Source organism: Bombina bombina, chromosome 6, assembly GCF_027579735.1.
Source record: "Bombina bombina isolate aBomBom1 chromosome 6, aBomBom1.pri, whole genome shotgun sequence".
Lineage (NCBI taxonomy): Eukaryota > Metazoa > Chordata > Amphibia > Anura > Bombinatoridae > Bombina > Bombina bombina.
This window is the reverse complement of record NC_069504.1, coordinates 431,030,995-431,051,006: the sequence shown is the minus strand read 5'-3', so window position 1 is coordinate 431,051,006 and position 20,012 is coordinate 431,030,995. Positions and strand designations below refer to the sequence as shown.

The window sequence follows — 20,012 nt, the reverse complement described above, 5'->3', positions numbered from 1 at the left end:
ATGCTAACATGCAAGTCATTAGACTAGGAGCCAAGATGTCTGGCTTCACTGTTCTAGACCGCAGAGGTCTGTGGCTAAAATCTTGGCCAGCTCATGTTACCTCCAAGTCCAAGCTCCTGTTTGGTCCTGGTCTGGCTATCTATATAATTTCTGAAATTACGGGTGGAAAGATCATCATCGGTTTCTCTGGTTTGCACAAAGATCACATCATCATCGGTTTCTCAGGTTTACACAAAGATCATCATCGGTTTCTCAGGTTTTCCTTCCTCGACAGGCATTACCAGTTTGTAGCTCTTCCCTTTGGGTTAGCTACAGCCCCAAGAATCTTTATGAAGGTTCTGGGGTCACTTCTGGCGGTTCTAAGGCCGCGGGGCATAGCAGTAGCCCCTTATTTAGACGACATTCTGATACAGGCGTCAAATTTCCAAATTGCCAAGTCTCACACGAACATAGTTCTGGCATTTCTGAGATCGCATGGGTGGAAAGTGAACGAAGAAAAGAGTTCTCTATCCCCTCTCAGAAGAGTCTCCTTTCTGGGAACTCTAATTGATTCTGTAGAAATGAGGATTTTCCTGACGGAGACCAGGTTATCAAAACTTCTAAATTCCTGCCGTGTTCTTTATTCCACTTCTCGCCCTTCGGTGGCTCAGTGTATGGAAGTAATCGGCTTAATGGTAGCAGCAATGGACATAGTGCCGTTTGCCCGTCTACATCTCAGACCGCTGCAACTCTGCATGCTCAGTCAGTGGAATGGGGATTACACAGATTTGTCCCCTCTACTAAATCTGGATCAAGAGACCAGGGATTCTCTTCTCTGGTGGCTATCTCGGGTCCATCTGTCCAAAGGTATGACCTTTCGCAGGCCAGATTGGACAATAGTAACGACAGATGCCAGCCTTCTGGGCTGGGGGGCAGTCTGGAACTCCCTGAAGGCTCAGGGATCATGGACTCAGGAGGAGACCCTCCTCCCAATAAACATTCTGGAACTAAGAGCGATATTCAATGCTCTTCAAGCTTGGCCTCAGCTAGCGACAATGAGGTTCATCAGATTTCAGTCGGACAACATCACGACTGTGACTTACATCAACCATCAGGGGGGAACAAGGAGTTCCCTAGCGATGTGGGAAGTTTCAAAGATAATTCGTTGGGCAGAGATTCACTCTTGCCACCTGTCAGCTATCCATATCCCAGGTGTAGAGAACTGGGAATCGACAGATTTTTCATCCGGGGGAGTGGGAACTCCATCCGGAGGTATTTGCACAATTGGTTCAACGTTGGGGCGAACCAGAACTGGATCTCATGGCGTCTCGCCAGAACGCCAAACTTCCTTGTTACGGATCCAGGTCCAGGGACCCCAAGGCAACGCTGATAGATGCTCTAGCAGCGCCTTGGTCCTTCAACCTGGCTTATCCACCGTTTCCTCTGCTCCCTCGTCCTATTGCCAAAATCAAGCAGGAGAGAGCATCGGTGATCTTGATAGCGCCTGCGTGGCCACGCAGGACTTGGTATGCAGACCTGGTGGACATGTCATCCCTTCCACCTTGGACTCTGCCTCGGAGACAAGACCTTCTACTTCAGGGTCCTTTCAACCATCCAAATCTAATTTCTCTGAGACTGACTGCCTGGAGATTGAACGCTTGATTTTATCAAGGTGTGGCTTCTCCGAGTCAGTTATTGATACCTTAATTCAGGCACGAAAGCCTGTCACCAGGAAAATCTATCATAAGATGTGGCGTAAATATCTTTATTGGTGTGAATCCAAGGGTTACTCATGGAGTAAAGTCAGGATTCCCAAAATATTATCTTTTCTCCAAGATGGATTGGAGAAAGGATTGTCAGCTAGTTCCTTAAAGGGACAGATTTCTGCTCTGTCTATTCTTTTGCACAAGCGTCTGGCGGATGTTCCAGACGTTCAGGCATTTTGTCAGGCTTTAGTTAGAATCAAGCCTGTGTTTAAACCTGTTGCTCCACCATGGAGTTTAAATTTGGTTCTTAAAGTTCTTCAGGGGGTTCCGTTTGAACCTCTTCATTCCATAGATATCAAACTTTTATCTTGGAAAGTTCTATTTTTGGTAGCTATTTCCTCGGCTCGTAGAGTTTCCGAGTTATCTGCCTTACAATGTGATTCCCCTTATCTGATCTTCCATGCAGATAAGGTAGTTTTGCGTACCAAACCTGGGTTTTTACCTAAGGTGGTATCTAATAAGAATATCAATCAGGAGATTGTTGTTCCGTCATTGTGTCCTAATCCTTCTTCAAAGAAGGAACGTCTATTACACAATCTTGACGTGGTTCGTGCTTTAAAGTATTATTTACAAGCTACTAGAGCTGTGGCTTCCACATGGGCCTTTAAAAATGAGGCTTCTGTTGAACAGATTTGCAAGGCGGCGACTTGGTCTTCGCTTCATACCTTTTCAAAATTCTATAGATTTGATACTTTTGCTTCTTCGGAGGCTATTTTTGGGAGAAAGGTTTTACAGGCAGTGGTACCTTCCGTTTAAGTACCTGCCTTATCCCTCCCTTCATCCGTGTACTTTAGCTTTGGTATTGGTATCCCACAAGTAATGGATGATCCGTGGACTGGATACACCTTACAAGAGAAAATATAATTTATGCTTACCTGATAAATTTATTTCTCTTGTGGTGTATCCAGTCCACGACTCACCCTGTCATTTTAAGGCACCCTATGGTTTCTCCTTTCTCTTGCTTGTCTTCGGTCGAATGACTGGATATGGCAGTTAGGGGAGGAGCTATATGGACAGCTCTGCTGTGGGTGTCCTCTTGCAACTTCCTGTTGGGAAGGAGAATATCCCACAAGTAATGGATGATCCGTGAACTGGATACACCACAAGAGAAATAAATTTATCAGGTAAGCATAAATTATGTTTTTTAGCTCTGTGATTACCTTGTATCTAAGCCTTTTCTGACAGCCCCTTGATCACATGACTTTTTATTTATTTTGTATTGACTTGCAATTTAGCCAATTAGTGCTGTGTTGTGCACAACTTCACGGGCGTGAGCTCAATGTTATCTACAGGTGAAACTAATGCAACTTAAAAGGTGAAACTAATATATGAGATAGACTCATTACATGCAAAGCAAGATAGTTCAAGCCGTGATTTTTCATAATTGTGATGATTATGGCTTACAGCTCATGAAAACACCAAATCTACAATCTCAGAAAATTAGAATATTGTGAAAAGGTGCAATATTCTAGGCTCAAAGTGTCCCACTCTAATCAACTAATTAAGCCATAACACCTGCAAAGGGTTCCTGAGCCTTTAAATGGTCTCTCAGTCTGGTTCAGTAGGAATTGCAATCATGGGAAAGACTGCTGACCTGACAGTTGTGTAGAAAACCATCATTGACACCCTCCATAAGGAGGGAAAGCCTCAAAAGGTAATTGCAAAAGAAGTTGGATGTTCCCAAAGTGCTGTATCAAAGCACACTAATAGAAAGTTATATGGAAGGGAAAAGTGTGGAAGAAAAAGGTACACAAGCAGCAGGGATGACCACAGCCTGGAGAGGATTGTCCGGAAAAGGCCATTCAAAAAAGTGTTGGGGACTTTCACAAGGAGTGGACTGAGGCTGGAGTCAGTGCATCAAGAGCCACCACACACAGACGGATCCTGGACATGGGCTTCAAATGTCGTATTCCTCTTGTCAAGCCACTCCTGAACAACAAACAATGTCAGAAGCGTCTTACCTGGGCTAAAGAAAAACAGACCTGGTCTGTTGCTCAGTGTTCTTTTTTTTTTTGATGAGAGCAAATTTTGCATCTCATTTGGAAACCAAGGACCTAGAGTATGGAGGAAGAATGGAGAGGCACACATTGCAAGATGCTTGAAGTCCAGTGTGAAGTTTCCACAGTCTGTGTTGATTTGGGGAGCCAGATTTTGGAGCAGACAAGCTCTATGGGGATGATGACTTCATTTTCCAGCAGGACTTTGCACCTGCCCACACTGCCAAAAGCACCAAAACCTGGTTCAATGACTGTGGGATTACTGTGCTTAATTGGCCAGCAAATTCGCCTGACCTGAACCCCATAGAGAATCTATGGTGCATTGGCAAGAGAAAGATGAGAGACATGAGACTGAACAATGCAGAAGAGCTGAATGCCGCTATTGAAGCATCCTGGTCTTCCATAACACCTCAGCAGTGCCACAGGCTGATAGCTTCCATTCCACGCCGCATTGAGGCAGTAATTGCTGCAAAAGGGGCCCAAACCAAGTACTGAGTACATACAGTATGCATGCTTATACTTTTCAGAGGTCTGATATTGTTCTATGTACAATACTTGTTTTATTTTTTGCATGTAATGTTCTAATTTTCTGAGATTGTGAATTTGGGTTTTTCATGAGCTGTAAGCCATAATCATCACAATTATGACAAATCACGGCTTAAACTATCTTGCTTTGCATGTAATGAGTCTATCTCATATATTAGTTTCACCTTTTAAGTTGCATTAGTGAAATATATTAACTTTTGCACGATATTCAATTTTTTCGAGTTTCACCTGTATATGGCCCATATGAACTAGCAGTCTCCTAGCATGTGATAGTGCACTGTAGTGCCTTAGAAACAGGCAGAAATTTAGAGGTTTAAATGTTATAAAGTATATTAATATGACAATTTTGATTGTGCAAAGCTGGGGGGGAATGGGTAGTAAAGGCATTTCTATCTTTTTAAACAATAACAATTTTGGTGTTGACTTTCCCGTTAAGGGGCAGATCTCTGCCCTTTCTGTTCTATTTCACAAGAAGTTGGCTAGTTTGCCAGATGTTCAGCAGTTTGTTCAGGCATTGGTCAAAATCCGACCCGTTTTTTAAATCTGTTGCTCCTCCATGGAGCCTAAATTTAGTGTTAAAAGTTCTTCAGAGGCCTCCGTTTGAGTCTTTACATGAAGCTACTCACTTGGAAAGTGTTTTTCTTGTTTGGTCTTTCCTGTGCTCTCAGCGTGTCAGAGCTTTCAGCTTTGACGTGTGATCCTCAGTATCTGATGATCCATCAGGATAAGGCTGTGTTGAGAACTCAACTAGGGTTTCTTCCCAAGGTAGTTAATACTTGCAACATGAACCAGGAGATTGTGGTTCTTTCCTTTTGTCCCAGTCCGTCATCTTCCAAGGAGAGATTGTTGCACAATGTGGATGTGGTCAGAGCGTTGAAGTTCTACCTTCAAGGGACTCTGAACCCAATTTTTTTCTTTTGTGATTCAGATAGATTATGCAATTTTAAGCAACTTTCTATTTTACTCCTATTATCAATTCTTCTTTGTTCTCTTGCTATCTTTATTTGAAAAAGAAAGCATTTAAGCTTTTTTTGGTTCAGATACCCTGGACAGCACTTGTTTATTGGTCAGTTAAATTAATTCACCAATCAGCAAGAACAACCCAGGTTGTTCACAAAAAATGTGCCGGCATCTAAACTTAGATTCTTGCTTTTTCAAATAAAGATACCAAGAGAATGAAGAAAATTTTATAATAGGAGTAAATTAGAAATTTGCTGATAATTGAATGCTCTATCTGAATCATGAAAGAAAAAATTTGGGTTCAGTGTCCCTTTCACTCTACTAAGGAGTTTTGTCAATCGTCTTCCTTATTCATCCTGTATTCTGGTAAGCGCAAAGGGCAGAAGGCATCAGCTGTCACTATTTCCTTTTGGTTGAGAAGTCTGATTCGCATATCTTAAAAAGAAGCACTCATGAGCTCCCTTTCAATAATCACAGCACAATCTACTTTTTACAGTGTTTACTACTTGGGCCTTCAAGAATGAAGCCTCAGTTTAGCAAATCTGTAAGGCTGCAACTTGTTCTTCGCTGCACACTCTCACAAAGTTCTATAAATTTGATGTTTTTGTTTCTGTGGCTTGAACTACTGAGAGAGTAGGGGAAGTAGGAGGGATATTTAAAACTTTGTTTGGGGTGTCTTTGCCAACACTTGGTGGCCAGATAGAGTAATTCCCATAGGTTAAGAATGTTCTCGTGGAATCTCACTGCCAAGAAGGAAATAATTTTATCAGGTAAGCATAAATTTATTTTTTCTACATATATATGATGTTTTTCTCCAACATAGGTGTGTCCGGTCCACGGCGTCATCCTTACTTGTGGGATATTCTCTTCCCCAACAGGAAATGGCAAAGAGCCCAGCAAAGCTGGTCACATGATCCCTCCTAGGCTCCGCCTACCCCAGTCATTCTCTTTGCCGTTGTACAGGCAACATCTCCACGGAGATGGCTTAGAGTTTTTTAGTGTTTAACTGTAGTTTTTATTATTCAATCAAGAGTTTGTTATTTTGAAATAGTGCTGGTATGTACTATTTACTCAGAAACAGAAAAGAGATCAAGATTTCTGTTTGTATGAGGAAAATGATTTTAGCAACCGTAACTAAAATCCATGGCTGTTCCACACAGGACTGTTGAGAGCAATTAACTTCAGTTGGGGGAACAGTGTGCAGTCTCTTGCTGCTTGAGGTATGACACATTCTAACAAGACGATGTAATGCTGGAAGCTGTCATTTTCCCTATGGGATCCGGTAAGCCATGTTTATTACGATCATAAATAAGGGCTTCACAAGGGCTTTTTAAGACTGTAGACTGTTTCTGGGCTAAATCGATTCATTATTAACACATATTTAGCCTTGAGGAATCATTTTATCTGGGTATTTTTGATATAATAATATCGGCAGGCACTGTATTAGACACCTTATTCCTTAGGGGCTTTCCCAAAGCTTAAGCAGAGCCTCATTTTCGCGCCGGTGTGGCGCACTTGTTTTTGAGAGGCATGGCATGCAGTCGCATGTGAGAGGAGCTCTGATACTTAGAAAAGACTTTCTGAAGGCGTCATTTGGTATCGTATTCCCCTTTGGGCTTGGTTGGGTCTCAGCAAAGCAGATACCAGGGACTGTAAAGGGGTTAAAGTTTAAAACGGCTCCGGTTCCGTTATTTTAAGGGTTAAAGCTTCCAAATTTGGTGTGCAATACTTTTAAGGCTTTAAGACACTGTGGTGAAAATTTGGTGAATTTTGAACAATTCCTTCATGTTTTTTCGCAATTGCAGTAATAAAGTGTGTTCAGTTTAAAATTTAAAGTGACAGTAACGGTTTTATTTTAAAACGTTTTTGTACTTTGTTATCAAGTTTATGCCTGTTTAACATGTCTGAACTACCAGATAGACTGTGTTCTGAATGTGGGGAAGCCAGAATTCCTATTCATTTAAATAAATGTGATTTATGTGATAATGACAATGATGCCCAAGATGATTCCTCAAGTGAGGGGAGTAAGCATGGTACTGCATCATTCCCTCCTTCGTCTACACGAGTCTTGCCCACTCAGGAGGCCCCTAGTACATCTAGCGCGCCAATACTCCTTACTATGCAACAATTAACGGCTGTAATGGATAATTCTGTCAAAAACATTTTAGCCAAAATGAACCCTTGTCAGCGTAAGCGTGGCTGCTCTGTTTTAGATACTGAAGAGCATGACGACGCTGATATTAATATCTCTGAAGGGCCCCTAACCCAGTCTGATGGGGCCAGGGAGGTTTTGTCTGAGGGAGAAATTACTGATTCAGGGAACATTTCTCAACAGGCTGAACCTGATGTGATTGCATTTAAATTTAAGTTGGAACATCTCCGCATTCTGCTTAAGGAGGTATTATCCACTCTGGATGATTGTGAAAAGTTGGTCATCCCAGAGAAACTATGTAAAATGGACAAGTTCCTAGAGGTGCCGGGGCTCCCAGAAGCTTTTCCTATACCCAAGCGGGTGGCGGACATTGTTAATAAAGAATGGGAAAGGCCCGGTATTCCTTTCGTCCCTCCCCCCATATTTAAAAAATTGTTTCCTATGGTCGACCCCAGAAAGGACTTATGGCAGACAGTCCCCAAGGTCGAGGGAGCGGTTTCCACTTTAAACAAACGCACCACTATACCCATAGAGGATAGTTGTGCTTTCAAAGATCCTATGGATAAAAAATTAGAAGGTTTGCTTAAAAAGATGTTTGTTCAGCAGGGTTACCTTCTACAACCAATTTCATGCATTGTCCCTGTCGCTACAGCCGCATGTTTCTGGTTCGATGAGCTGATAAAGACGCTCGATAGTGATTCTCCTCCTTATGAGGAGATTATGGACAGAATCAATGCTCTCAAATTGGCTAATTCTTTCACCCTAGACGCCACTTTGCAATTGGCTAGGTTAGCGGCTAAGAATTCTGGGTTTGCTATTGTGGCGCGCAGAGCGCTTTGGTTGAAATCTTGGTCGGCTGATGCGTCTTCCAAGAACAAGCTACTTAACATTCCTTTCAAGGGGAAAACGCTGTTTGGCCCTGACTTGAAAGAGATTATCTCTGATATCACTGGGGGTAAGGGCCACGCCCTTCCTCAGGATCGGCCTTTCAAGGCAAAAAATAGACCTAATTTTCGTCCCTTTCGTAAAAACGGACCAGCCCAAAGTGCTACGTCCTCTAAGCAATAGGGTAATACTTCTCAAGCCAAGCCAGCTTGGAGACCAATGCAAGGCTGGAACAAGGGAAAGCAGGCCAAGAAACCTGCCACTGCTACCAAGACAGCATGAAATGTTGGCCCCCGATCCGGGACCGGATCTGGTGGGGGGCAGACTCTCTCTCTTCGCTCAGGCTTGGGCAAGAGATGTTCTGGATCCTTGGGCGCTAGAAATAGTCTCCCAAGGTTATCTTCTGGAATTCAAGGGACTTCCCCCAAGGGGGAGGTTCCACAGGTCTCAGTTGTCTTCAGACCACATAAAAAGACAGGCGTTCTTACATTGTGTAGAAGACCTGTTAAAAATGGGAGTGATTCATCCAGTTCCATTAAGAGAACAAGGGATGGGGTTCTACTCCAATCTGTTCATAGTTCCCAAAAAAGAGGGAACGTTCAGACCAATCTTAGATCTCAAGATCTTAAACAAGTTTCTCAAGGTTCCATCGTTCAAGATGGAAACCATTCGAACTATTCTTCCTTCCATCCAGGAAGGTCAATTCATGACCACGGTGGATTTAAAGGATGCGTATCTACATATTCCTATCCACAAGGAACATCATCGGTTCCTAAGGTTCGCATTCCTGGACAAACATTACCAGTTTGTGGCGCTTCCTTTCGGATTAGCCACTGCTCCAAGGATTTTCACAAAGGTACTAGGGTCCCTTCTAGCTGTGCTACGACCAAGGGGCGTTGCGGTAGTACCTTACTTGGACGACATTCTGATTCAAGCGTCGTCCCTTCCTCAAGCAAAGGCTCACACGGACATCGTCCTGGCCTTTCTCAGATCTCACGGATGGAAAGTGAACGTGGAAAAGAGTTCTCTATCCCCGTCAACAAGGGTTCCCTTCTTGGGAACAATTATAGACTCCTTAGAAATGAGGATTTTTCTGACAGAGGTCAGAAAAACAAAACTTCTAGACTCTTGTCGGATACTTCATTCCGTTCCTCTTCCTTCCATAGCTCAGTGCATGGAAGTGATCGGGTTGATGGTAGCGGCAATGGACATAGTTCCTTTTGCGCGCATTCATCTAAGACCATTACAACTGTGCATGCTCAGTCAGTGGAATGGGGACTATACAGACTTGTCTCCGAAGATACAAGTAAATCAGAGGACCAGAGACTCACTCCGTTGGTGGCTGTCCCTGGACAACCTGTCACAAGGGATGACATTCCGCAGACCAGAGTGGGTCATTGTCACGACCGACGCCAGTCTGATGGGCTGGGGCGCGGTCTGGGGATCCCTGAAAGCTCAGGGTCTTTGGTCTCGGGAAGAATCTCTTCTACCGATAAATATTCTGGAACTGAGAGCGATATTCAATGCTCTCAAGGCCTGGCCTCAGCTAGCGAGGACCAAGTTCATACGGTTTCAATCAGACAACATGACAACTGTTGCGTACATCAACCATCAGGGGGGAACAAGGAGTTCCCTAGCGATGGAAGAAGTGACCAAAATCATTCTATGGGCGGAGTCTCACTCCTGCCACCTGTCTGCTATCCACATCCCAGGAGTGGAAAATTGGGAAGCGGATTTTCTGAGTCGTCAGACATTGCATCCGGGGGAGTGGGAACTCCATCCGGAAATCTTTGCCCAAGTCACTCACCTGTGGGGCATTCCAGACATGGATCTGATGGCCTCTCGTCAGAACTTCAAAGTTCCTTGCTACGGGGCCAGATCCAGGGATCCCAAGGCGGCTCTAGTGGATGCACTAGTAGCACCTTGGACCTTCAAACTAGCTTATGTGTTCCCGCCATTTCCTCTCATCCCCAGGCTGGTAGCCAGGATCAATCAGGAGAGGGCGTCGGTGATCTTGATAGCTCCTGCGTGGCCACGCAGGACTTGGTATGCAGATCTGGTGAATATGTCATCGGCTCCACCTTGGAAGCTACCTTTGAGACGAGACCTTCTTGTTCAGGGTCCGTTCGAACATCCGAATCTGGTTTCACTCCAGCTGACTGCTTGGAGATTGAACGCTTGATTTTATCGAAGCGAGGATTCTCAGATTCTGTTATCGATACTCTTGTTCAGGCCAGAAAGCCTGTAACTAGAAAGATTTACCACAAAATTTGGAAAAAATATATCTGTTGGTGTGAATCTAAAGGATTCCCTTGGGACAGGGTTAAGATTCCTAGGATTCTATCCTTCCTTCAAGAAGGATTGGAAAAAGGATTATCTGCAAGTTCCCTGAAGGGACAGATTTCTGCCTTGTCGGTGTTACTTCACAAAAAGCTGGCAACTGTGCCAGATGTTCAAGCCTTTGTTCAGGCTCTGGTTAGAATCAAGCCTGTTTACAAACCTTTGACTCCTCCTTGGAGTCTCAATTTAGTTCTTTCAGTTCTTCAGGGGGTTCCGTTTGAACCCTTACATTCCGTTGATATTAAGTTATTATCTTGGAAAGTTTTGTTTTTAGTTGCAATTTCTTCTGCTAGAAGAGTCTCAGAATTATCTGCTCTGCAGTGTTCTCCTCCTTATCTGGTGTTCCATGCAGATAAGGTGGTTTTATGTACTAAAGTTGTTTCTAACAAAAACATTAACCAGGAGATTATCGTACCTTCTCTGTGTCCGAAACCAGTTTCAAAGAAGGAACGTTTGTTGCACAATTTGGATGTTGTTCGCGCTCTAAAATTCTATTTAGATGCTACAAAGGATTTTAGACAAACATCTTCCTTGTTTGTTGTTTATTCAGGTAAAAGGAGAGGTCAAAAAGCAACTTCTACCTCTCTCTCTTTTTGGATTAAAAGCATCATCAGATTGGCTTACGAGACTGCCGGACGGCAGCCTCCCGAAAGAATCACAGCTCATTCCACTAGGGCTGTGGCTTCCACATGGGCCTTCAAGAACGAGGCTTCTGTTGATCAGATATGTAGGGCAGCGACTTGGTCTTCACTGCACACTTTTACCAAATTTTACAAGTTTGATACTTTTGCTTCTTCTGAAGCTATTTTTGGGAGAAAGGTTTTGCAAGCCGTGGTGCCTTCCATTTAGGTGACCTGATTTGCTCCCTCCCTTCATCCGTGTCCTAAAGCTTTGGTATTGGTTCCCACAAGTAAGGATGACGCCGTGGACCGGACACACCTATGTTGGAGAAAACAGAATTTATGTTTACCTGATAAATTTCTTTCTCCAACGGTGTGTCCGGTCCACGGCCCGCCCTGGTTTTTTAATCAGGTCTGATAATTTATTTTCTTTAACTACAGTCACCACGGTACCATATGGTTTCTCCTATGCAAATATTCCTCCTTAACGTCGGTCGAATGACTGGGGTAGGCGGAGCCTAGGAGGGATCATGTGACCAGCTTTGCTGGGCTCTTTGCCATTTCCTGTTGGGGAAGAGAATATCCCACAAGTAAGGATGACGCCGTGGACCGGACACACCGTTGGAGAAAGAAATTTATCAGGTAAACATAAATTCTGTTTTTTGGTACAATTTATATCTATACCTATATATATTCATGATTATATATGGGTATAGATAAATACAGATATATAATGTGTGTGTATATATATATATATATATATATATATATATATATATATATATATATATATATATACTTAAAGGGACACTGTACCCAAAAATTTTCTTTCGTGATTCAGATTGAGCATGAAATTTTAAGCAACTTTCTAATTTACTCCTATTATTAAATTTTCTTTATTCTCTTGGTATCTTTATTTGAAATGCAAGAATGTAAGTTTAGATGCCGGCCCATTTTTGATGAACAACCTGGGTTTTCCTTGCTGATTGGTGGATAAATTCATCCACCAATAAAAAATTGCTGTCCAGAGTACTGAAACCAAAAAAAAAACTTAGATGCCTTCTTTTTCAAATAATGATAGCAAGAGAACGAAGAAAAATTGATAAAAGGAGTAAATTAGAAAGTTGCTTAAAATTGCATGCTCAATCGGAATCATGAAAGAAAATTTTTGGGTACAGTGTCCCTTTAAAGGGACACTAAACCCAATTTTTTTCTTTAATTATTCAGATAGAGAAGGCAATTTAAGCAACTTTGTAATTTACTCCTATTATCAATTTTTTCTCATGCTATCTTTATTTAAAAAGCTTGAATGTAAAGCTTAAGAGCTGGCCCATTTTAGGTTGAGAACCTTGGTTATACTTGCTTATTGTTTTGCTAAATGTAGCCACCAATAAGCAAGCTCTATACAGGGTGCTGAACCTAAAATGGTCTGGCTCCTAAGCTTTAAATTCCTGCTTTTTAGAAAAATATAGAAAGAGAACATAGAAAGATTAAGAGAGTAGGAGTAAATTAGAAATTTGCTTAAAATTGCATGCTTTATCTGAATCAAAGAAAAATGTGGGTTTAGTATCCCTTTAACTGCAAAGAGTCTAGGTATATGTAGATGTGTGTGTGTGTTTTCTTCTGGTTTGTGCTTTGCTGCTGGATCGTTTACTTTATTGCAAAGTAGAGGCATTTGCCTACTTTACTGAGATGAATTTGTGATGTACTTTGCATGTAGCATTTTAAGCAATGTTATATAGGATGGATCTGCCATAATGGATTCTGAATTGAAATGTCTCAGATAACAGTAAACTAATTTTTTTATAGGCACGTTTGACTGATATTCAGAAGAATCTTTCTAAAGTAATGAAATTGGACAATGAAGTTAAAGCACTTGAAAGTAGAAAAAAAACAATGGAAAAAGATAACCAAGATCTTGAAGAGAAGATGGAGAAGGTTTGGTTTCATTTCTCATTTATAGCTTAAACATTGAATCATTAAATTGTTATTTTGCTCTTTTATTTTTCCTTAGATGTTTATGGTCTTTATGATGATGCAATCTTTCAAGCATTCTTCAAATTTGCATTTAGATTTTTAGCTGTCATGGGAAATATGATTTATTTACTTTTTTAAATAAAAAAGAACTAAAACTACGATGCCAGACAGTTTTAGGCACTACTGCATACAATATTTTAGATCAAGATTGACAAATTTATAGTAAATTTATAGCTAAATGTCACATAAGAAACTTTTTTTTACAAGCCAAATAAGTATGCAGGTACAGTATATGTAGAATAATAGCAAGTTAGGAGCCATAGTTTAATTTATTGTTTTAAAGCAGTAGAAACAACTAATTATAGCTTGTGCATCTTTTCTCACAGTAAAGTACAGAATTGGTGACTCCAGTTTGTTTACCATTAGTGCTAATATTTTCTGTTACATGCAATATGTATTGGTGGTCAAGTGTATACATATAAAGCTTAGCGGTCAGCTCCTTTTAGGGACTAAAGATACATTTAAAAAAAAAAATTAGAATAAAATATTATTTTGGGGATTTGGCTTGTGTTTTCCTTATGCACTGACAATTGGGCAATGCATGCTTTTGAATAATGTTGTTAAAAAGTAATGCTTCATACCTTATCAAGTGTAATACCAATGAATAATTACAAGGTTTTTGTGAACTTTTATTGTTTTCACTTACACTCTCATAGAACCATGTTTACTACTGTTGGGCATCTAGATTTTGTATAAACTCCTTCCAGAAGTCTGGAGAACCTACACCCCCCCCCCCCCCCCCCTCATTGAGTTAGTTATTCTACCTGTTTAAGAAACTCTTTATTATTTTGCACAGATTAAGAAAGGATGTTTGGGATTTCACTGTTGTAATGCTATAGACACCTTGTGACCTTTGTTAGTGCTCTCTATTTGTGACCTTGCAAGTGGTCCCATCACACAGGGTGGGACCATGATATACTTGAGAGAATTCCCTGGAGGATTTATGGTCTGTGGCTGACTCTTAGATAGTATTAGCTTTTGGTTACTTGCAATTATTCAGTGTGATCATGAAGACAACTTAACTTTGTCTAGACTAATTGATACTATTTTATATCATGTTTTACTGTGATGTTTATCCAGATATTTATCTATATACTTTCCTTTTTATTTTGGTTATATTTGTACATTTAAAATGTCAGTCTTTTCCGTATTTCCGTTTAAGCTATTTCCATCTCCTGTTTCACTCCTGAACGCAATTTTCCTAGATTCCTGCTTCAAATAATACACTTTAGCTCACTAATTTGCTCTTTTGGGTAGGAAGAAGGTTGATTGTTTTCTTCTCCTTGCCTATGTCTCAAAAGGTAAGTGGTCCTTATGTACAAGCTACCACCTGTAGATAACTTTCATGATTCAGATAGGGCATGTAATATTAAACAACTTTCCAATTTACTTTTATCACCAAATTTGCTTTGTTCTCTTGGTATTTTTAGTTGAAAGCTAAACCTAGGTAGGCTCATATGCTAATTTCTTGTAATGTCTGGGTTTGATGCCTAATTACATTTTCTTCTTAAATGGAAAGAGTCCACAGCTGCATTCATTACTTTTGGGAAAATAAGAACCTGGCCACCAGGAGGAGTCAAAGACACCCCAGCCAAAGACTTAAATACTCCTCCCACTCCCCTCATCCCCCAGTCATTCTTTGCCTTTCGTCCCAGGAGGATGGCAGAGAAGTGTTAGAATTTTAAAATTTTAGTTTTTGTCTCATATGGAGGGTAATACTCTTCGGCATGGGACAGGAGTTTTAAGTACTCCTGTCATTCTCTCAGTGAGGACTTGGATAAAAGTTGGAGTCCGGAGATGCAGGGAGTTTCTTTCTGCGAAACCATCCTTAATCATATTAACAGCTCCTCAAGCAATCGGTGTTGACGAACTACGCTTCGCTGCTTGCTTTCTTCTCTCAAGTCCATGGCGGAGGCGATGCTACTATCCGTCACATTCCATTCCATGGCGTAGATTCCGGTAAGATCGTTTCATTTTACTTTATTCGTCAATGTACTGTGAATGTTTCCTGAGAGGCTACCACCTTGCAGGTCTAACTTATACATAAGGGTCTCAGTGAGTCTCTTAGTATCTTGAAATTGAGGGTTAATATCTCCTGAGGGGGGTTATTGAATGGGGGGGGGTTATAATCCTGTTTATGTGATTCAACCTGCTTATGTGTGATGTTTCCTGGGCTCGTGGTTGGAACATTGAGGCCTTTGGAAGTGATGCAGCCTTTTGGTTGGGCACGCTTTTTTTGGACTGTACGGTTCACCTTGTGTTCGGGTGTGGTTCCGTTCCGTTTTTCCATTTCTGCATTCCCGACTGTGTGGCGAAGGAAATTTTCTAGATCGCAGGGGTCTGGCCATAGGAGGTGGTGAGTGCCCCAGCCATTGTGGGTGCCATTTTTGTTTTACTACTTTAGTCCATATTTAAATATCCTCTATCCAGTTATGGAGGATACTGATTCTGAGACTATTTTGATTTCAGATTCTGTGTCCAGTGATGAATCCGGAGTGGCCCCGTTGACTCCTGTCAACTAGTTTTATTCCGTATGCCATTTCAGAGTGCCTGGTTCCTCTGGCTCAGGGAATTAAGGGACTGCTGAGCCATCCGCCTCTGGGGGTTCTGTCCTCCGAGAGGCAAGTTCCCTACCAAATCATACTTCTGCACATGCGGGTAACCCAGTTTATGGTTCCTCCATGTGGGGTGGCGTGTTTTCCCCCGGAGGTTGCAGCACGTTTTCGCTTCCACATAATGTCGACAATTGTTTGTTTGCAGAGGCCAGACATTTATTTGAGAATGTGCTTGTGCCCTATTGTCCCGGGCCTTCTGCCTTGGGGACGGCCTCTACATTTCCCCACGGGGGTATCTGTCCCTGAGTGTTGTGCCTTTCGTTACAGGATTGCGCACCTTCGCATGTTCCTCAGACATGTTTTTCAGTTATTGAATGACCCTATCGTTACCAGATACGGGGATTTTCAGTCTGATAATTCATGGTGCACCTCATTAGACATGTGTGGATGAAGTAATCTCCTGATTGTCATTTGTTTGAGATTATTCCCAGTTTTGTAAGTTAGGGCTCCGTTTGGCTGGTGCTGCGTCTAGGCCTGTGTCTTTTTGGGCGTTAACCTCCGGGTTGCCTTATATTTTATTTATATCTGATGTGATGTCTTGTATTTGGTTTTGTTTCCTTTGGGAACCTTCTGGGATTGATACTCTTTATTACTTCTTCTGAAGTCGTTTTGGACATGTTAGTCCTATGTTTAAAATGTCTGTTTTCTGTTTTTTTCCCTACGAGGGAGAATTTATGCAGCTTGCCGGTTGGGACTCTAGGTGCAGGCTGGTCCTGTCGGGTTCATTCAGTCTTGCAGATGTTCAGACACGTGGCGATGTTCTGCTCGGCTGGTTCGGTAGAAGCGCCGAGTGCTCAGGTTATCATTGTTTTTCATGTTCAACTAAGCATTTGAGAGGACCTGTGGGTTCGTGAGGCAGGAAGGATTTTTTCAGTCCTTATAGCCTTCAGTCATAGATGGCCGGGCAGGGGAGATTCCTGCTGCGTCACTCTATCTGACATCTGATTTCATCAGAACCTAGAGCCTCCCCCAGGTGGTGGAGGGTTGGAGGGCTTAACGCCCCTTACCGCAGTTGAGCGGGTTGGCCTTCATTTTTTAGGCCTCTGGATTTGTCCTTTTGGGCTTGATCCAACAGCTTGTACAGGATAGCTGTCTAGCATACGGAAGGTTTGCAGTTTGAAACCATTTGCAGCTCTTCACACCTTGCAGGTATACGCGTAAGCTGTTTATAGTGTTTCTAGAGTCAGCTTTTACTCTTGGTCATGTACTGTCTGTGAGTTATAAGAGACCTTTGGGTCTTCTTCCATTAGCTCTGGGTGAGTTGGATCTCCTTTTAGGGATCTGTGTTTCCGGTTGATGGTTGTTCCCTGCGGGGACTTTGTTTAGCTCTGGGTTTTCCGGAGCTGGGTAGGCTTAGTGGCTTTCTCTTCCTTGTGTCCACTGCTTTATTGGAGGTGATGGGAAGACTAGTCCTGCTAGTAGGATATTTTTTACCTCGAGGTATCCCTTTGTTGTCCTGAGGCTTTGAGATGTATCTTCATACGACTTCTAGCCTTGCTCCTTGGAGCGTTGGACTTTAGATAGGGGTGGTTCCTTCCTTTGGTCGGAGCTTTTGAGTTCTTTTCGCTATCCGGATTCTCTGGATATGCATCCATATCCCTTGTGTCTGGCTTTTTGGCCAGTTGGAGTGTTTAGTTCTAGGGTAAGGTTCGCCTGAACTATTAGGTGCCCGAACCTGTTTTTCTCCCTGAGACTTACGGTTGCTGAAGCTTTGCTTGGCCTTTTTTCTGACCCAGTTTTGGGTGGTTTTGGAATCTTGGATCTCAGGGCTGGTCGGGGTGTTCCATGGTTGTGGGAACTTGGGCCCAGATGATCCTCAGTGGTCTGGGGTTCAGGCTTCAAACCTGTAGCTGTCTAGGGACAGAGTGATTCAGTTCCACCTTCTTCCATCTACCTGACCGGGTCATGGTTGGCCAGGTTTTCAGAGTATTTTTTTACTCTTTGCCACAAGAGTAGCCCATGTCATCTTGTGGTTAGCTGTGTGGCTTGCGCCTCAAGGGTTGTTGGTTCATACCCAGCTGCTGGCGCTGAATGTCCAATTTCCGGTGCACATTAGGGTTGCATCCCCCTTGTCAGCTTGCCAGTGTTCCCGTGGATTCCCTGCTCTGCAGGCGAATGAGTTGGTTGTGCCTCTGCTTGGCAAGCAATTTGTAGGGGGGTCCTTTTCTAGGACATCTGTGTTGAGATTTTATCTTCCCATTAGCCGTTGCCTTCGTGCCTTAACTAGTTGTTGCCCTTCCGGCATCATCCCTTTTCTTTAGGGAATATTCTCCTCCCTATGGAGATGGAGTCCTTGCTTGGGGCTTCTCCTGGATGGGAGGCGGAAAGGTGGGATTGGTTCCCCCTGGGGTCTTGCTGGCTTCAAGTCAGACTTGTTGGGCCTTTATTTGGATAGATCCTTCGGTCTATGGCCTTGTTGTCTGTTTTCATAGTCGGGTTGTACTCGTCAGCCTCTTTTTAAAGTTTGCAGACATGCTAACCTTTAGGTCTATGAATACGGCTCACAGCTGAAACGCGTAAGACCTGTCTGCTGGTCTTATCCCTGTATTTTGGATTTAAAATTTTGAAATAAAGTTTATGTTTTAAGGCACTTCTGAAACTCTTACCGGATCGTTTCCTTTTTTTCTTCCGGGTTGTACTTGTACTCTGTGAAGATGGCTGTGCTATCCTTACACTTGTTCCTGTACCTGTTTTGGGTTTCTTTGCTCCCCTGTGTTGGATCCCTGAGGCTGGGTTGGTCCTGCTGGGTGTGGATCTGCAGTTCAGGATGGCTGAGCGGTCTAAGGCGCTGCGTTCGGGTCGCAGTCTCCTCTGTATTTGTGAGCTTGTTGAGTCTATCCTGTTAGCTCAGTCTGCTAAGGTATAGATTTTTCTTTCACCTTGCTCCATTGATTTCAGAAGAGGCATTACACTTCCTTCGGGTTTTGAGGGTATAATCTCCTTTTTGCGGGGACCTCGATTGAGGTTTTGTGTTCCCCTTTTTAGGGACCTGTGTGTAGGTCCAGCGACTTAGGTTGCCTGGAGTGTGCCCTCTGTCTGGGGGTTGCTTTTGCGGTCTGTTTCTTGCTTGACTGCTTCTTCTTCCTCGCAAGTACCCTCTGTGTCGTCCTGTTATGGACTCTGTGTTCTCAAACTTGGGGTTTCTCACCTGAGTGTATTACACACTTTTTCTTGGTCGATTGCCTTGGTATTCTATGGTCAGACACTGGGAGGAATTTACCTCTTCAGTGGCATTTCGTGCTTGCAGGATATTGGAGAGATGTCTGTGCTGTCTCTGTGCCCGGTTTTATCCCAGGTTTCACTTGGTATAGGCGTGGCCTCCTTTCCCTGTTTGGGTCCCTTTGGGTCTCTGTGAGCTGGGCTCACTCTTGGAGGTGTTCTTTTTTTGTATTAGAGGACCTTTCGGTTTCGTCGGTTCTCCTTTGCCTTGTCCCCTTGGGGGTTTCGGCTGGTGTCCCCTTTATTTGTGGGGGGTGAAAGGTGGGGGACCGTTTGTTGGGCGACGGTGTCTCCTGGAGGACTGTTGGCTCAGGCGAGTCAATTTGCGGTCTCTAGTTTGGCTTCTGGACTAACTTTGAGTCAGTGTCACTGGGGCTTTTCCTCTTAAAATTTTCTCGGCTTCGGACAAAGCTGTTTTTTTTATTGGGTAGAGGTTCAGGCCTGGTTCCCTCAGTATGGGCCGCCTATGTACCCTCCCGTCTTGGCATTCAGTGTCCTCTATAGCTTGGGTATTGTTTTCCCAAAAGTAATGAATGCAGCTGTGGACTCTTTCCATTTAAGAAGAAAAACATAAATTATGCTTACCTGATAATTTCCTTTTCTTCTGATGGAAAGAGTCCACAGCTCCCCACCCGTAATTTTATGTGGGGCATCCTTATATTCTTCTGGCACCTTTCACCCTGATATTTCTTCTACTGTTCCTTGTTCCTCGGCAGAATGACTGGGGGATGAAGGTAGTGGGAGGAGTATTTAAGCCTCCTCCTGGTGGCCAGGTTCTTTTTTTCCCAAAAGTAATGAATGCAGCTGTGGACTCTTTCCATCAGAAGAAAAGGAAATTATCAGGTAAGCATAATTTATGTTCATGTTGTCTTCGTTTTTATACTTTGTGCAATGAC

At 42.8% G+C, this 20,012-nt stretch overlaps 1 protein-coding gene across 1 annotated transcript in view; it reads left to right on the top strand.

Moving 5' to 3' along the window:
* The window catches only part of RAD50 (RAD50 double strand break repair protein), a 917,823-nt gene that overhangs the window by 324,699 nt on the left and 573,112 nt on the right, over positions 1–20,012 (top strand). The window contains exon 7 of the mRNA XM_053719284.1: positions 13,055–13,183. Within this exon, the coding sequence (XP_053575259.1) occupies positions 13,055–13,183 (129 nt within the window). The remainder of the gene's footprint in view (positions 1–13,054; positions 13,184–20,012) is intronic.